The following is an 18,160-nucleotide window of genomic DNA, read 5'->3' as shown; positions in this document are numbered from 1 at the left end:
GGGAAGAATGGGGGAAGAGAATATTCTGGAACAGGGGTCTCCAACCTTGGCAACTTTAAGAATCGTGGACTTCAACTCCCAGAATTCCTCAGCCAATTGGCTGAGGAATTCTGGAAATTGAAGTCCAAGATTCTTAAACTTGCTAAGGTTGGAGACCCCTGTTCTTGAAGAGTCCCAAAGCAGTCTCTTCCACCTTAATATCAAAAGGTAGGATGCCAGCAAAGCTCCAAAATGAAAGAAGAAAAAGACAACAAAAAGAATAAGCATTCATAAAATAATTGTGGAGCTGCTATCACTTAAGACTTTACAAATACATAGCAATGTATGCCTGGCAGCTACCCTTTAGAAATTAGTCCAGGGTCAGAATACATCTGAGAAAAAAAGCAAAATCTGAAAACAGAAACTCCTGAGCTAATGTGACTACTAATATCAGGCAGAACAAATGATACAGACATGTATTGCTTTCACATTGGCTCCATTATGTTTCTGTCATGGGCTGTTGGGTAGAAGATGAGAAACCTCAGCAGTGGAGAATAACGTTCAGTAGGACAGATGAAGTCCAGCCCCAGCGATTTGCAGATTTTTCGTCTCGTAATTGGTTGCTTTTAAAAATTAATTAGGATAGGGGTACTCCTTTTTCTCTTTTCTTTAAAAAGAAAAACTCTCTCTAATCTGTTAAATTGCCTAATCGTGGAATAAGAAGATTGATATGATGAATTCCTGATGCATTACAATAGATATAATGGTTTTGTGGTAGAAAGAGATGCATTGGTAGAGATAAACAAATCCGTTCCCACTGAAACATGTTACCATTGTATTGGCAAACATAAATGAAACCAGAGCTGCACTCCTAGGCACACCTAGCTAAATTAAACCCTCCAGACCATAGCAAAACTGTTTTCTGCATATATACATACATACATACATACATACACACACACACACACACACACACACACACACTGTATATAATGATGCAGTTAGATATCATATCAACCCAAAAGAAAAGTGGCTATGAATTTAAGACAACACCCTCAAAGTAAGTATAGATAAGGGGAAAGAAAAGAGATTACAACCATGGACAAAAACCTTGCACAGCCCCTCCAATTTGTCAGGCCAAGGCTTCCAATTCTGGCTGTAATTAATCCCCAATAGCAAATATGTACATGTAACATAGTTTTGTGTGTGTGCATGTTTATACGTACATACATATACATATATATACATATACACACATGTGTATGTATGTGTATGCATGTTTGTGTATATGTATGTGTATAGATATAGGTATGTATATATCAAATAATATCTAATTTTCAAAGAAATCTGTTTGTATCTCCACTGATATATTTGCCTTTAGCGACTTTTCTTGGCATTATAGCATGATCTCCCACCACTGGGTTCATAAGTTATTATTTGGGATATAGGACTTTCAGACTTTGTATTTAAATGGCCTTATGGAATTCTTCTCTTGGGGTATCTCAATATGCAAAATATGCTAGTGTGCATAACTTCACATAATTCCTAAACGTTATTCAGCGCTGCTTATTTTAATGAGTGGAACCTGTTTGACATTAAGTCTGGATCATGCTTTGGGAATTACCCTGTGTGGTAAGTTTATGGCTCAGGGTGTCTGACAAACCAAGAATATTGGTTTATTTGATTTTAAAAATTGCTAAATTATCCATAAAGAAATGTGCAAACATAGCCTAAGTTTTCCTTAAGGTAACTACTTACTCAATATACAGTACCTGAGATTGCAGTACAGTTGGAAATTGAAGCAGTGGAATATCTCTATAGGAAGTAATGCCTGCAGTTAATATTTATTAAAATGTATATTTTTAGAACGGTCTTTTCAATTTTCTTTTTTAAAAAAGTTTTAGTAATAAAAACAGACATACCTACAGACTAACTTAATTTTACATCCTGGCAGGTCAAACAACTTGTGCCTGTAAGAGATCAATCACTGCAGGAGGAGCTTTCCCGTCAGCACACCAATGAACGCCTGCGCCGTCAGTTTGCTGCTCAGGCCAATGTCATTGGACCCTGGATCCAGAGCAGGATGGAGGTAAATGCAACCAAGATCTGCAGAAGTTTTAGACCAGAAATTCTAAGCAAATTCTATCCCTGTCCTTTTGTGTGTAGGTGGGTGTGTGCATGAGGAAAAAATATTTAACATAAGCCAAAACATTTTGCAACATAATGAAAGCTTTTTCTCTTTCTCTTTCTCTCTCTGGCAGGAAATTGGCCGAAGCTCGGTAGATATCACAGGGCCATTAGAGGACCAGATGACCCAGTTAAAACAGCAGGAGCACAATATCATTAATTACAAGCACAATATTGACAAACTAGAAGGAGACCATCAACTGATACAGGAAGCTTTAGTCTTTGATAATAAGCATACCAATTACACCATGGAGGTAAATCTTTATTTAATTTTATATATGCAGTCTTGCTGCAGCATGTATTTTACAACGATACTGGGGACTTTAGTGTCTCAGTGTAGTTTTTTAAATACCACAGGCATTTTCATTCAATCCTAAAACATTATGTTATTTTTCCCAGTATTTATCCCACCCTGGTTCTGACTGACTTTTAGCAGATAACAATCACATAACAGGTTAAATATAAGAGGGAGTACATAAATAAAACCAAACTACATGAACAAGATGCCTTAGAACCAACTAAAAGTCAAAAGCCCACACAGGCAATTAGCTCTAACTTGTTTGCAAACAATAAGCAGGAATGAGTTATTTACACTTCCAGGAAGAGTGCTTCATAAAGTGGAGACCACCTCTGAGAAGCTCTGTTGCCTGGTCCATATCCTATGGATCTTGAAAGAGTGGGACAATATCAATCGCATTGAGCCTTTCTGTGATGCTTTGGAGAAGTTTCAAGAGCTTTCAGGTGGAAAATCTTTGAGGTAGAAAAATAACAGTCACTCCAAGCCTGACACATAGACACAATTCATAGACACAATTTCCTTAATGGTGGTTTATTTGCTAAGCAACAATGTCTAAGATCACACAGCATGCTAAGCCTATAACCGGTAGTCCCCCAGTCAAATATCAGCCAAGCCTCACACTCTTAACTTTTGGCCATGTTGGTCTAAGTACAGCCATATGAGCCTGTAAAGAATCACAACTGCACTGAAGTAAGGATATTCTTTCCAGTTTTTAAAATTATTTTTTTAAATGACTATATTGTAAATTAGGCTTACAATTGTACTAATAAAAAGTACAACTGCATAGCTTCTTGAGATCAATCAAGGTTGGCTAAATGCTGCCACCTAGCTTGGCAGTCATTCTGTTATACCAATTCCAAAAGTGGTGTACAGTAGATTTAAAATGTTCTTCAGTTATAGGAAACTCATGATGTTTTAAAAAAATATTTTGCCATAAAACATTCAAGTACTAATCAGCTTCATCAGAGTAAATTATTGCATGCCCCAGCAGGTTCTAGTCTTAAATGTAGTTGCACTGCACAGTTGGGAAATCCCCTTCTAGTCCTAAATTGTCAACAGCTTTTAAAATAAAGTATGAATTTGCTCCTACTTTTCTTGATAACACTGAGGTACAGCAAATAATTTGGTTATTTGGCTTATGTCTCATTCCTTCCCTTGTCAACTCTTACTGGGAAATCTGTTGAAAAAAAATATAAAAGTAAAACCAAAAAATCACCTTCTGTTTATGTCTGGCCACTGTACACTTGCCTGAAACGAATGGACTTGTCTATATTTATAAAATACCACAAGGAAGAATATCATTAAAATATCCTACTGTAATCTGTCAAGGCAGAGATTTATGATGAGACAGTAGAAAAGACAGTTGCTATGATAAGTGAAACCTTATCATGTCATGATTAATACTAAATATGAAGAATACAATGAATAAAGACCATATGTTGATGGTTGATGCTATGATGGGATCATGGGCAAATTTGTGGGATCCTGTCTAGCCAGAAGCCGACTATCACCCCAGAGGGAAGATAGTAATGAGCTGGTAACCAGCAGCCAGGGTTGATGATAAGTTGTAGCCTGATGTTTCAGAATGATTCTGGAATAATTCGAAATAAAACATGTCATAATTTAGCCATTTTATTTTGGGGTTAGTGTGATCTGAGAACCAGGCTCTTGTAGCTTGTAAATCATGGCCAATGGCTTTGTATGTCTCTTACATATGAAAGGTCCAGACAATTTATATGGTTGTTAATCAGAATCAGTATCTTAAAGTGTTTTGGGAAGTTACAGGAAAGTCAGGGCAAATGCTAGAGCCAGAAAAGAACATTTTCCAGGCAATCTTCACTCCCTGGGCAGGGCTCTATAAATAGTATAAGTCACCCATTAATAATCCTCAGGGACTCACTGAAGACTGAATCTCCAAAACTTTGCTAGGTCGAAATGAGCGGGAATTGGTGAAAAGTTTCCATGTAATAGCTCTGAACTGGACACAGTACTGTAGGTGTAGTTTGGGAAGTATTTCACCTTGTGAACTGGAATAGCCAAGATATTTCAAAATAAGTAGGGTACTATTTCTTTTCTATCTGGGTGACAGTCCAAAACTCCAGCACTGCTCTTCCCCAGAGTCCCCAAAGCCAGAATTCCTCTACATTTGTAATGATCAAAAGAGGAAATTTTAAAAAGAAAACACAGCCCATAATCTCGTTCACTCTTCTTAACAAAATTTATTGACATTTGACTTAAATCAAGTTTTTTAAAATTACTCTGAATGTTACGTTGTTATAGTCCCACAGACTAGTTGAAATGTAGCCCTCAGAGCATACCATTCACAAGCTTATGGCTTTTTTAGTCTTTGGCACTTTATTTCTTTGGGTTGCTCTAAGGTATCCTTCTTCTTTTCTGTTGCAGCATATCCGGGTTGGATGGGAGCTGTTGCTGACTACCATTGCCCGAACTATCAATGAAATTGAGAACCAGATCCTTACAAGAGATGCTAAAGGAATAACTCAGCAGCAAATGAATGAATTCAGAGCATCATTTAATCACTTTGATAGGGTACGGTTACCAGTTTATTTTATTTATTTTTTAACGTGCAATTGAAATGGCAAAAAAAATATTGCATGCCTCCCTGTTCCTTTTTTAAAAGAGTAGTACGCGATTAAGACTCAGAAATTATAAAATAAAATGGGATACAAATTTGACAAATTGAGTTGGGGCTTGGGATAGAGTTGGGATGGGCCATCTCAGGACAACCACGGATATATATGAAATTATTGTTCCTGGTCACTTCCTTTTTCTGGCCATTAGCCAATTTCTGCATTCCAGAAGTGCTGGCTCACAACTTTGTTCTTGATTGTCCTTGCAGTATTCATTTTTCTTAAGTTTTTGCCATAATCTTCCTTTTCATCTCTGTACATTTTCATTCCTTTTTTTTGTTCCAAAAGTTTTTTAGTTTTTAAATTTTATACACCTTTTCATGTGAGCAACATGTTTCTAGATTATAACACTTGTACATAGTCATACTTTCATTTCCATTAATCTTATATAATATTAACTCATATCATTATCCATTTCACTCATCTTTAAATTTGCATTTCAAATTTCAGTTCATTGATTCAATATCAATATCATTCCATACATACATAAGTTTTCAAACCTTTATCCCCTATTATTTCCATTTTCAGCTTACCACCCATTTTATTTTACATTACTCATCATTATTATCCTTAGTTTTCTCTAAGCCGATATATAATAAACAATCTGAGAAGAGTAAAAATATAATAAAACCAATATATTTAGGATCCACATGGTATTTTCCATTCCCCTACTTTAATCATAATAAAATATTCTCGTTATACAATTCTAATATCCATTAAACAATCAACTGTATATATCGTTAACTGTATAGATCCCCTCCAGTAAATAACTTCTTAATATCTCTCATTTTATCTTGACTTTACTTATAATCATTAATAATCATATTTTTTAATTAATTTCCATTCCCTTGTTTTGATCCTCCAAAAAGGAAAAAGGTTCATAACAATACATTTTATATACAGTTCATATTCATATATATATGTAATTACACATTCCTAAGATATTTCCCAACAAGTTTTAAACTAAACACCAATATATTGTATATTCCATGTCGTATCCCCCTTATAGAGTCCCTAATCCTAATCTCTAATTTTTTCGGCTTTATTATTTCTTTTAATTTTAGCCAACTTTCCCTTTTCTAAATTTCCCTGGTCTTCCTTCTTTCCTTCTAACATTTTACCCATCTTCTCTCCCCACCTTTCCTGTTCTCTTTTTTGAAGTTTCTTCTTATATAGTTTCTTCTTCTTTTGTTTAATCCTGGGAGCGTTTTCTCTTTTATTTATTAACTCTGTCATCAATATCATAGTTTTAATTCCTTTGGTGCCTTTTGGCAGTATCTCTTGTTCTCCATATCTATCTGAGCCTCTTTCTTCTTCCTTTAATTCCGCCTCACTGGAATTTCTTTGTTCTTCTGCCATCGCCATTATTTTCTTTTCCAATATTTCCAATAATTCCCTTCTTTCTTTCAACATTCCTTTTACCATTTGTAATTCCAACTTAAAGTCTTTGCTTATTTCTTCCATTTTTATAATCAGTTAAATTATTAATATTCAAAGTCTTTTATTGCAATCCTTGCCAAAAGTCTCCTTTTATCTTTGTTTCTTTTGTTAATCCTTCTGCCTCTTTGTCACAATCAACACCCAACAGTCCCAGAGAATTGCATTTGTATATCCTCCTGGCAGAATTTCTCCCCATTTTTTCAAAATTTCCGGGGTTCTTATTAGTTTATTTGTCTTTTATTTCATAACAGTTATAAGTCCAGTAAATTTCCATAAAATTTTGCAGGAAAAAAAAGTCTTTAACCATTAGATGGCGCTCTGTATCCCTTTCCACTTTTCAAAGTTCTTTTCTTTTCTCTTTCAATTATATTAAACATTAATTTCCAACCATTTCCACAATTAATTTTCTTAATATTAACCAATTCCAGGCAAGTCCAGCATTTAATCTAATGCCTAATTAATGCCAATTTATATTATTCAAAGTTTAGTCTCTAATTTCATTGTAGCTTTTTATGCTCCAATTTTGTTAACCTTGTATTTCCCTCTTATTTTCTTTTCACCGCTGTGTTATTCTTACATGAGGGCACTTTATTTCTCTTCTCGGGGTTGTTAAGAAAAAATCAAGTTCTTTTATCAGGTTGCATGTCACTCACTACTTCACCACTCCAGCACAAAACTTAAGTCCCAGCAGCTTTCCGTCTTCAGGGCAGCCATTTTAGACTGCTGTTTCTCCCTGTCTTCCAGGGGAGTAATACCTAGCCAGGGAGGGGAGATGTGGCTCCCCTCAACCCAGCTGGCATCTCCCCCTCTTCGCCCACCCCTCCAAGGTGGGTCAGAATGACACCGGTTCCCTTCCAACAAGGGAAACACGGATCAGAGCAGGGCATGATCATTGATGGAAGCGCCACCAGAAGTCTGTACGTTTTCATTCCTGAGGGGAAAGAAACCTTCGTTCTAATCTACTGACATCACCAAAGAGCAACTCAAACATTTGTTCTTTGGACACTATCTGTGTACTAATGTGTATAGAAGTGCAGGTGAAAAAGTGGGATTCCTGAGCATGATCAGAATATGTAATGGGATTCTTTATATATTCTTTCTGTGTGTGCGCGCGCAGGCATGTGTGTGTATAAGACTTCTTTTAATATTTGCTCTTTCTATCACCCCATTCAGATAATTAGCAAAACAGATACCCAGTTGCTCAGCTCTGCCTTGAGTAAATTGATCTTATTGTACAAGTGATACCATGATCTCTTCTTCTGTACTTATTATGGCCACTAGGAACTTCTGTTTGAAGATTACATGATAAACAAGAACTAAAATGAACATTTTCATAATTTGGGGATGAGGGTAAACAGTACAACTAATTACACAACATAATTAATACATCATTAAAATCACTGAATGTACATGATAATGGCATAGAGCTCATTTCTGTATTATATGTGCTGTTTTTTAAAAAACATAACAGCACTCAGGAAATTACAATTAGTAATTTGCAATAAAATACCCAGAATACAAAGGAAATAATCAAAATCACAAAATGCCATCAAAAATATGTTCTAACAAAAACCAAACAAAAATGACAAAAATAAATAACTAGATGGCCTCATTCAGATATCAAACTGCTCTCTTGAATAATTTCGGTTTTACCAGTTTCCTAAAACTTAAGATGGTAGGTATTTTGCCAAATAGTTTTAAAAAATGCTTTTCTAGATTTAGCAACTAAATTTCAGCAGTGTAATGGTCTGTGCATATGTGAATGCAAAAAAGATGTCTGTTAAAAAGTCTGGGGCAGGAAGCATTCAGCCTTGAACTATGATTGGTCACCACTGCTCCACAGCAACCCACATTAATGCAAAATACCTTATGAAAAACTGGTAGCTAAAAATGGTTGCTGAGCTTGGGAAACAGGGATGATAATGATGATGATAATGATGATGGCGGCTTGTGGGTTTAAGACCTAATTCTTTACTTCTAAGTTTCAAGCCAGAATAGTGATGATCAAGATTCCTGCTTTTTTGTTGGAGGATTTGGAGAAAAAGAACCATGATCTTTAACCAATAAGCCCATAAGGCCAAGAGTTCTATTAAATACACTTCATATGGTCATTTACCATGTGTTCCATCAGCTTCCTCTGTCTTCTTAAACATTCAATTTGATAGCAATAGGAAGTCAAATTCCTATAATTTTGTGAGCAGAATGGTATCCTTCTATGAGCCCAGATCTCATGGGCTAATTGTTAAAAAAAATGTTAAAAATAGATATATGAACCTATAATCAGGTCTGATTATAAAATGGCCTTCAGCCATTTGACCCACTTTCTTAACAATCTTCTGTTCTCTTAATATACAAACAACATCATACCTTAGCAAAACTATAATTCTTAATTGATCAGCCCTCCTATTTTAAAGTTTTAAAATGAAACTGCTTTTAAGCTAATGAATTCTTTTTTTCCTAAGAGTTTTTAAACAGACAATATGCTTATAAGCAAAATAATATAATAACCATACAGTTTAATTAGTAAACAACAGTCCATAATGGCCCATAAAACTAAGGCTAAGTCTGAGAAAAGTGGCTTACTTATGCACAGAAAAAGTAATTATTACTCTTTTGATTTGATTTTTTGAAGTTATAGAATTTAAATCAGAGAACAATAACTAGAACAAATGGTATGTATGGGTATGAGCTTCCATAATGTTGTTTACTTAGATAAAAAAATATGGTTTTTTCATGGAACCTCCAGTCCACCCCAATCCTATGGTGTACAACACAATTACAGAGAACCAATAATCATGCTATGCATTACCTATAATACACTGTATTCATTGAATACACTTTATTAGAAATTTTAGCATTCATAAAAACAAGATGGAATACACAATGATTCTTTCCTACAGTATCAGAGTCTCATGTAAAATTATACAAAAATTACAAAAATTAAATATCATTGCAGTAATTATTCCTGACTCCATTAGTTTGTACTTTCAGTTCCTACTTTTATAAAACCGTATTTAACAATCTTGTATGGCTAGTGAAATGTTAGAATCTTGAAGTGTAAATGTTATTTTTTTGCATTGTGTAACTTTAAAAAAAGTTACTTTAAACCTTGCTAATTGAACTCAGCTTATTTAAGAATGCTGTATTTTATACCTTTCTTTTATTTGTTTATATTTCATTAGCATCTTTCTAGCATTATTTCTGCTTCATGTAATCTAACTTCTTCTTTTCTTCTACTTTCTGTTGATTCAACTTGGTCTTGAATGAACAACTGATACCTCTGATCATGAACCTATTCTACCTTTATGGAAATTCTGATGGTTTTATTCTGATCCTTGAATCTTCCATACTGTTTGTTCCTACCAACAGAAGAAAAATGGGCTGATGGACCATGAAGATTTCAGGGCCTGCTTAATTTCAATGGGTTATGATTTGGTATGAATTTTAAGATGCAGTTGATTTGTGATAGTAACCCATGTTACACTTAGAGAACTTTATCATTACAAGTACTTTAACAAAGTAACCATTATAGATGTAATTGTAAAACTCTTGTGCTGAAAAAGTTCAACCCACTCGAAATCTGAGTATATCAGATGTGTTTATAAATTATCTTCTTAGAGGCAAGCTTCACAATGGGCTTTATTCTTGGGTGTGTACAGAATTAGACTTATTAATTGCTAGAACCCTATGAGGGCAGCTGTTTATATTTATTCCTACTAAACCATTTACCATGGCATTCATATATAGATTCTATTACATTTCAATTTTGAATATTTTTTCTATCTGTCTGTTTATTTGTTAGATATTGAAGGCATGTGATTCCAAAAATATTCTGGATAACTTGTAATTTTAAAACATAGAATACAAAGAAAAATATGATTGTTCAGACAGAAACTCATGAATAATCAAAAATTGTTTGAATTTCTACAAATAACCTAAATTTAGGCCTGGAAACAGAGTGAAGTTTTCAGGGATTTACAAAATATTTGAAGGGTGGGAGCTGCATATATCTCTGCGGAGATACTTCCAAAGGACAGATGCTACAACAAAGGTCTTCCTTCTCGGTCCTACAAGGTAAAACATTTAACTAGAGGATCTCAAAGCATACCCAATTGTTAGGCCCAATTGTATTGCATAGGGGGCTCAGTGGCTAAGATCCTGAGCTTGTCGATCAGAAAGGTTGGCAGTTCGGCAGTTCGAATCCCTAGCACCACATAATGGAGTGAGCTCCTGTTACTTGTCCCAGCTTCTGCCAACCTAGCAGTTCAAAAGCATATAAAAAAGGCAAGTAGAAAAATAGGGACCACTTTGGTGGGAAGGTAACAGCATTCCGTGTGCCTTCGGCATTTAATCATGCCAACCACATGACCGCGGAGAGGTCTTTGGACAGCACTGGCTCTTCGGCTTTGTAACGGAAATAAGCACTGGCTCCTAGAGACGGAAACAACTAGTACGTATGTGCAAGGGAAACCTTTACCTTTACCTTCCAAGTAAATATTGAACTGTGTCCAGAAGTCAACTGCTAACCATTGCAGCTCATAAAGCATTGATGATATGATGAAACACCCCTTACTGCTCATATTGAACCAGATGTAATTTCAAGAGCACCTTCCCTTGTATTCTAACCTAGCCTAGCCTTGAAATGACCAGGTGTGAGTGACCATATAAAGAACCTTCCAGTTGAGAAAAGGATGGAACTGGAACACAGGGTGAACCTATACAAAGGCCTTTGTGACCATATCTTCTGCCTGATTGTTGAATAGTAGCTGTGAGTCTAGGAAGGCCTTCAAATTGCATACTAGTCTTGAGCGGGGAAGGGCAATCCCATTCAAGACTAAAGATGAAATCCCAGAATGTAGGACTGATTTAGACCCATGGACCACAAATATCCAGTCAAGACCAGTCCCACCAACACTGATAGGGCAAACTACTAGAATATATATTGATGGCAGACTCCATTCCTTACTAGCACCGATGATGTTACCTACTGTAGTTAGGCTAATGAAACATCTACAAGAAAACAACCAAATTCAGAGATCCTTCGGCGGACCCGTCATAATGATATTTGCTGCCACGATATAGGCATGAATATGGGCTCTTACTCATATCTGGTCCAATTTCTGTTTGTCTTCATTTAATAGTGCTTTAGGTGTCTCTTATGATGCTTTATCTGCTGGAGTTTCTCAAAAAACCAAACTGCACTGCAGGATTTCTTCAGAGAGGCTGCATGGAAGCAATTTTGTTCAAGGTCTTGATCACCTGACTATCCAGATTGCAACCATGCAGTAAATCCTAGTGGATTTCTTCCTATTTTTAATATGTTTTTCTTTTACAATTTATGTGAAATCCATAGTGAACATTCAGCCTAACATATACTTCCAATGGATTTACCTGTAAGAATATTTAATATTCTTGTATTACAGTTAATACATTTTTGCATACTTAAAAACATGAAAAATCTGATATTTAGCAGGTCACACATGATGCTGAATATTTTATTAATTTTCTAATTTTTCTTTTCATTATAATTTTCATAACTAATTTTTAATTGTATTTCAGGGTGAAGCTGAGTTTGCTCGAATCATGTCCTTGGTTGATGCCAATGGTCAGGGAACGGTTTCCTTTCAATCATTTATTGATTTCATGACCAGAGAGACTGCTGATACTGACACTGCTGAACAAGTTATTGCTTCTTTCAGAATCCTAGCCTCAGATAAGGTTAGTGAAAGGATTTCCATTTGCTGTGATTGTTTTGACACATTTTACCCTTGCAAGACAGGAGAGTAATCCAAATGCAAAGTTAGCGGAGCTGTAACCTAGAGTAGAAATTTAAAATATAGCTAAAAGCAGAATTGTTTTTACCAACTAATGAAAGCCCCTAAACTTTGCACGCTAACTTTTTGAAATATTATACAGATTTGTATTGAAACTTTTAGGCTGGGGTAAGATTGAGTTTTTGGGATCCTGTTTTGCTAAGGGCATGTAATAAGACACTTTCCCTAAGACACTCTTAGGGAAATTAAATATAAGGATGCAAGGACTGGGACTTTTGTTGGCTACAGATTTTCTACTTGTTACTGACATTCAAAGACAGTCTCCAGTTTTTCGTTTTTTACCCCAAAACATATTCATGCTATTTGCTGCACTTTTGTGGGTGGGCATCTGCAATAGTTTGTTTTAATAAAGCTGAAAGAATTTTAAAGCATATCTGTATGAAACAGATATTTCCATCTGAGGAAATGTGTAATATAATGCATACTCACTGGGCAACTGCAATAAAGGCTTTAATGTTCAGAAAAGTCTAATCTTCAGAGGTTGTAGAATATAGATGTAGGCTGTGGGAAAGAGCTGCCTTAAAATTATATATGAAAATACTTTAACGCAGTGGCCCCCAACCTTTTTTGTGCCATGTCCCGGTACCAGCATCACAAAATGATGCGGCATCAGCACGCATGACAAGGCAAGGCGAGCCAAGCGACCGGCCAACCAGCCGTCCCCCGCTTCTCCCCGCCACCTTCAACTCCTCCTTTGTACCTTTTTTGTGCTTTCTTAATCTCCTCCACCATCGGGACGGCTCTTCGTTCAAAGCCACCCCCCACTTCAATGAAACTAAGGCGCGAGGATTCCTTCAGGACCCAAACGCCGCTTTCCAACCGGAAAAGCTCACCTGGACGCACTTTCTCGTCGAAACAAGATTGCAGCGCCCAGCAAACTGGCGGCCCAGTAGAAAATGATCCATGGACCAGTACCAGTCCAGGGCCCGGTGGTTGGGGACCCCTGCTTTAATGTATCTAGTACAAATATATATATTTGGCCCCGACTTTGCAGATCTTTTATGAAGGCTGATTCTTTCTCCAGGCCTTGGGGCCCAGTTGAATTAAGTCCCAGTTGGTTTAGCTGTAGCATATTTTAGTTGGTAGCCATGTCATTGTTTACTGCTTTAGTTGGCCTTTGATGTATTGTTTTTCTTCAGGTTGTATTCATTGTAATGTTTCTTTCTGTATGCCACACAGAATTACTTTGTTTGAAGTTGGATGGCTATATGGATTAAATGAATGATTGAATGAATGAATGAATGGACTTCCATAATAAGGTATTATAGATCAGTGCTAGCTTTGTCCAGGCTGGTGCCCTTGAAGTATTCGGGATTTTGCAATGAGGACACCAGATTGGAGAAGGCGAATCTGTATAACCCAAATGTCTGCCCAATCACATCCTTGTTCTCATCAAAGAGAGTTAACTGCTTGTTTTGATTCTGAAATTTCAGAAAAGCTCATCATATTCCTCTTTTTCAATCCTTCTAGCCATATATTCTTGCTGAAGAGTTGAACCGAGAACTGCCACCTGAACAAGCTCAGTACTGCATCAAGCGTATGCCAGCGTATAAGGGACCAGGAGCTGTTCCTGGAGCTCTGGACTATACCTCATTTTCATCAGCATTGTATGGGGAAAGTGATCTGTAACTGGGGACTGACTCTGTGGGCAAATGAAATTAGATATATTCCAGTTTGCTCCTTGAGGAAAAAAAATAAGCTGACCTCACTACAATTTCTCAAGTTTAGCAGGAACATTCAGTAAGGAGCAGTGCCCACGTAGTGTGCAGCATGATGAGTTTTTACGTTGTTTATATGTACTTGATTAAGCTTATACGGTGACAGACTGCACTGGCCCCCTGCCTTATCAGTTTGTTGTTATTCTTTTTAAATTAAAAATGGATAATCCCAAAGTGCCAAGTTAGAAAGCCTCAGGAAAAACAAAAGAAAAGAAAACATGCCTTTGAAAAAAACAAATCTAGCATATCTTTTGATTTTCAAAACATGAAATATTTTCAAGAATTCAGAACATTATATGCAGGTCTTCTACAACCTCCCACCATGCACCTCCTTTTTGCTTTCATAGCATGGTAATGCTTTCATCGATCGATACTGGGGTTTAATATGCTTGTGCAAATGGAGCCACATACAAGAGAAAATAAAAACCCAGGTCATACCAAATAATCACATGAGATTGTTTTGTTGTTTCTAATGTGAAACGTGCACAAGAATTTTAGTCTGAGTTTCTAGTGGTATAAAATCATAAATCCTCTGGAGTTTATTCAAAGAGGTTGATGATAAGGGCATCATCTTAATGGTGATAATAGCCTTCACCTTAAAATCAATGCCCAATTTTGAAAGGGCACAGTGTTAGTAGCCTGGGTATTACGAGGGAGTTCCATATTTTAGGATGGTATTAATAGGTTGTGTCTGCTCTCTGCTATATTCATTGTTCTGTTGCAATTGTTCTTGGTTAATGCTAACAATATTGACATTTTATTACAACTAGTCTAAATTACTTTGTGCAGTAACTTCCTGCCAGTTATATTCTTCTCAACAGTTTGTAGAAAAATCTATTTTATCTGAAGCCTAACAATCCCATGAAACAAATGCAAAAAAAGTAAATGTTCATACAAGAAGCAAAGAAAACTGTACCATCTGCTACTATTAAAACGTGCCTTTAAAATAAAGTCTGCTTTTCAAGCCTTAATACCAATTCAGCTTCTGAGATTAAACTGATACACGTTTAAATATTAGGACATGTCTTCTGGACAACAGGGTTCTCACCCAGTGGTGGGATTCAAATAGTGTTGCCACCGGTTCGGTAGACGTGGCTTGGTGGGTGTGCTTTGCGCGCGTGCACACTCTTTGCGTGCACGCGCACACCAAACGTACGCTTTGCGCAGGTGCAGAGGCATTCTAACTTGCCTCCTGTAAGCCTGCACGATCCCGGTCGCTTCCAGCTGCTGCGCAGCACTCTTCTGTGCTGCGCAAAGCAGCTGCACTTCAAATTCAGCAGATAAAAGTGAGTATGGGAGCCCAGGTGGGTGGGTGGGCCCAACAGCAGAGTGGCCGAACCGATTGAATACCACCACCGTTCTCACCTCTTGTTTTTATTTACTAGTGAGGCATCTATCTTTTTTATTTATGTTTTTTTCCCCAATTAGAGTGCAGATGATTCTTTTTGCTGCTACTCTTCTTCCTCTCAAAGACATTGATCCAGCTGATTTGTCAGAAAGTTGGCCCCAGGGGCAATTACTTGAAAGAACAGATTTGTGATAATAAAAAGATAGTATTGGAATATACTGGGTTACAGGTAACAATAGGATTTATAATAAATCACAGAGTTTGCTTCGGAATAAGTAGCACTATGCACTTCAGAAAAAGAAGAGAGGGTGAAAGAAAATAAAGGCAAGGTATAAGAGAAAAGTCTACCCTAGTGTTTATAAATCATCATCAGATGGAACATATTCCACTATTTCATGCAAGTTAGGATATCTAACCTAGAGATTACTTTTAGACAGATGGGCTTAACTTCATACCAATTCAGTCTGTTTTTATTGCAAGGCAGAGGTTCTCTTAAGTTTGCAATATTGCAAACTCCTAAAATGATAAATGAATTTATGTTATTGTCTTCACACAATAAAGTAAAATAATTGAGCACTGGCCAACCTTGCTTTAGACTTTGCAAAAAAATAAATTGCAGCCCCTTTTTACGTTGTTTGGAGCCCCTTGAAGGAGTCATGACTCAAAAACAATATAACAGTTCTACATGAAACACAAAACCCTGTAGTTTAATCCTCTCTTGATAAGAGCTTTAGAATTCGCATGAAAGTTTATGCTGAATTGAATTTACTACCTTAGTGCCTGATAGTATCAACACAGAAGTAGCCTATCATTGCTCCTAAAGATTTTTATTTCCTAGTTCATCTTACTGTTTGGGATAGTTTGGTTCAGCTTACAATTTGGGATAGTCCCATCCATTGACTAACTAGGTTGATGATCCTACTTAGCTTTTTTCAAGATTGGCTACATGCTGCCACCTTCTGTGATGCACAAAGTTTAGGTGTGTCTATTATTCTGCTTAGTACAGTTACAAATATTTCAAGGAACAAATAATGTTATATTTGACCTCCCGGGATAATGAAGTGGCATTTGTGGGAACTGGATCCACAGATACATTCCTATACTCAAACACGCATATGACCAAATAACTGCAAACCAAATTAACCATATTATGTTTCAGTGAAATGTAAATGCAGCAGCAAGTTAATTGAACTGCAGTATAAACACATAACCAAAATGTGCAAGTCTCAAGGATAACACCTTTGGCTATTTATTCTCAATAGCACTGGATGTTTGAGGATGATCTATCAGATATCTTTTTCTGAAATTTCTCTCCGTGCATCATATCAGTGCTTTGCTTATATTGAAGAAGAATGAACTTTCTTAAATAGTCAATGAATAATATAGGTGCTGTGTACATTTTTTTTTGTACCCAGGGTAATGAGAAAAGTCTATAGTGACTGCATTCAGTCATTATACTAATTATTTTTTTGTACTGTGGTGTAATGAAAACTCAGGGAATTATCATGTATTAAACAAAACATGATTAACAAAATCTTGACTTCCTGCACTATGTGATATAGTCCCGTTTTAAAATCAGCATTCACCTAGTTAATTCCTCTTTGTGTAACCTAGGTGATACAACCTACAGTAGTGACACAATGGCTGAGATTCCTCTCTCAATAAGGCATGGTTAGAAGTTACATGAAATTAAAAAAAAAAAAAAACAGCCAAAGTCAGCTTTGGACCCTTTTCTCTAAATCAGCATGTCTCAACTTTGACAACTTTCAGATATTATGTACCTTAAGCTTTCTAAGGTTGAGAAATGCTGCTCCTTACACTCAGTTTTTAATTTAAAAGAAAAGTATATTTAGTTTTTACCGAAGGAGAGGCGTGCTGGAAATGTTGAAATATAATATTTGGGATGACCAAACAGAAGAAGTTCTCCAAAACTGAACTGAATGGGATCGAATTTGGTGTGCAGAGAAAACCTTGCAAAGAAAATGTAGATCTGGCTGCAGAGAAACCATTCCAGGAAGCCTGAAGATCAGGGGTGCTTAATCTTGGAAATTTTGACTTGTGGAATTTGCAGAATTCCTCAGGCAGCCTGTTTGGGGAATGCTGGTAGTTGAAGATCACAAGTTTAAAACCTGCCAAAGTTAGATACCTCTGCTGTGGATTGACCTCCGAAGGTTTCTATTCTTAGGATGGTTGCAAGATTAAGCGATTAACAAGATTAAGCAATTGCAAATAAGCAGCCCTGCCCTCTTTCTATTCAGACTGAGGCAGAAGAATGGATTTAAATTTCCTTCTTTAAAATATTCAAACAAAAAGGAATTTTCCAGAGTCCGAGTTATCTTAATCGTCCTCCCAAATGGGGTTTTTCCTTTGGAAACTCACACAAGTGCCGAGGAGCCCGCGGTGTATATTTCCATCATTGCCATCATCAGTTTGGTTAAATATGTTCACATTATAATCAGCATGAGGTGTGACTTCTGACAATGCAGCGGAAATCTAGAAACAGAAGACGTTTAATAATAAAACGTAGACATAGCCGTTCCAAGGTCCCTTCCAACTCTGATTATCTTTTATCTCTTATCTGTACGCAGTTCCAACACGCCACTTCCACGCCTTACCCGTTGCAACATTCAAATCAATGTCCCTAGTCTACACTGACAGTGGCGTTTACATTAAAGAATAATCGTATGCGTCTGCGCAGCTAGTGA

The 18,160-nt window shown here is 36.5% G+C and overlaps 1 protein-coding gene across 1 annotated transcript in view; it reads left to right on the top strand.

The window, feature by feature from the left end:
* ACTN2 (actinin alpha 2) overlaps window positions 1-15,084 on the top strand; it is a 66,329-nt gene extending 51,245 nt beyond the window's left edge. The window contains exons 16-21 of the mRNA XM_026705226.2: window positions 1,934-2,068; window positions 2,241-2,420; window positions 4,868-5,014; window positions 9,925-9,990; window positions 12,115-12,273; window positions 13,860-15,084. Of these exons, the coding sequence (XP_026561011.1) occupies window positions 1,934-2,068; window positions 2,241-2,420; window positions 4,868-5,014; window positions 9,925-9,990; window positions 12,115-12,273; window positions 13,860-14,018 (846 nt within the window). The 3' untranslated portion in view covers window positions 14,019-15,084. The remainder of the gene's footprint in view (window positions 1-1,933; window positions 2,069-2,240; window positions 2,421-4,867; window positions 5,015-9,924; window positions 9,991-12,114; window positions 12,274-13,859) is intronic.
* The last annotated feature ends 3,076 nt before the right edge of the window (window positions 15,085-18,160 follow it).

Source organism: Pseudonaja textilis, chromosome 1 (assembly GCF_049901715.1).
Source record: "Pseudonaja textilis isolate UNSWEBS1 chromosome 1, rPseTex1.2, whole genome shotgun sequence".
NCBI classification, from domain to species: Eukaryota; Metazoa; Chordata; class Lepidosauria; order Squamata; family Elapidae; genus Pseudonaja; species Pseudonaja textilis.
This window is presented reverse-complemented; position numbering and strand designations above follow the sequence as displayed.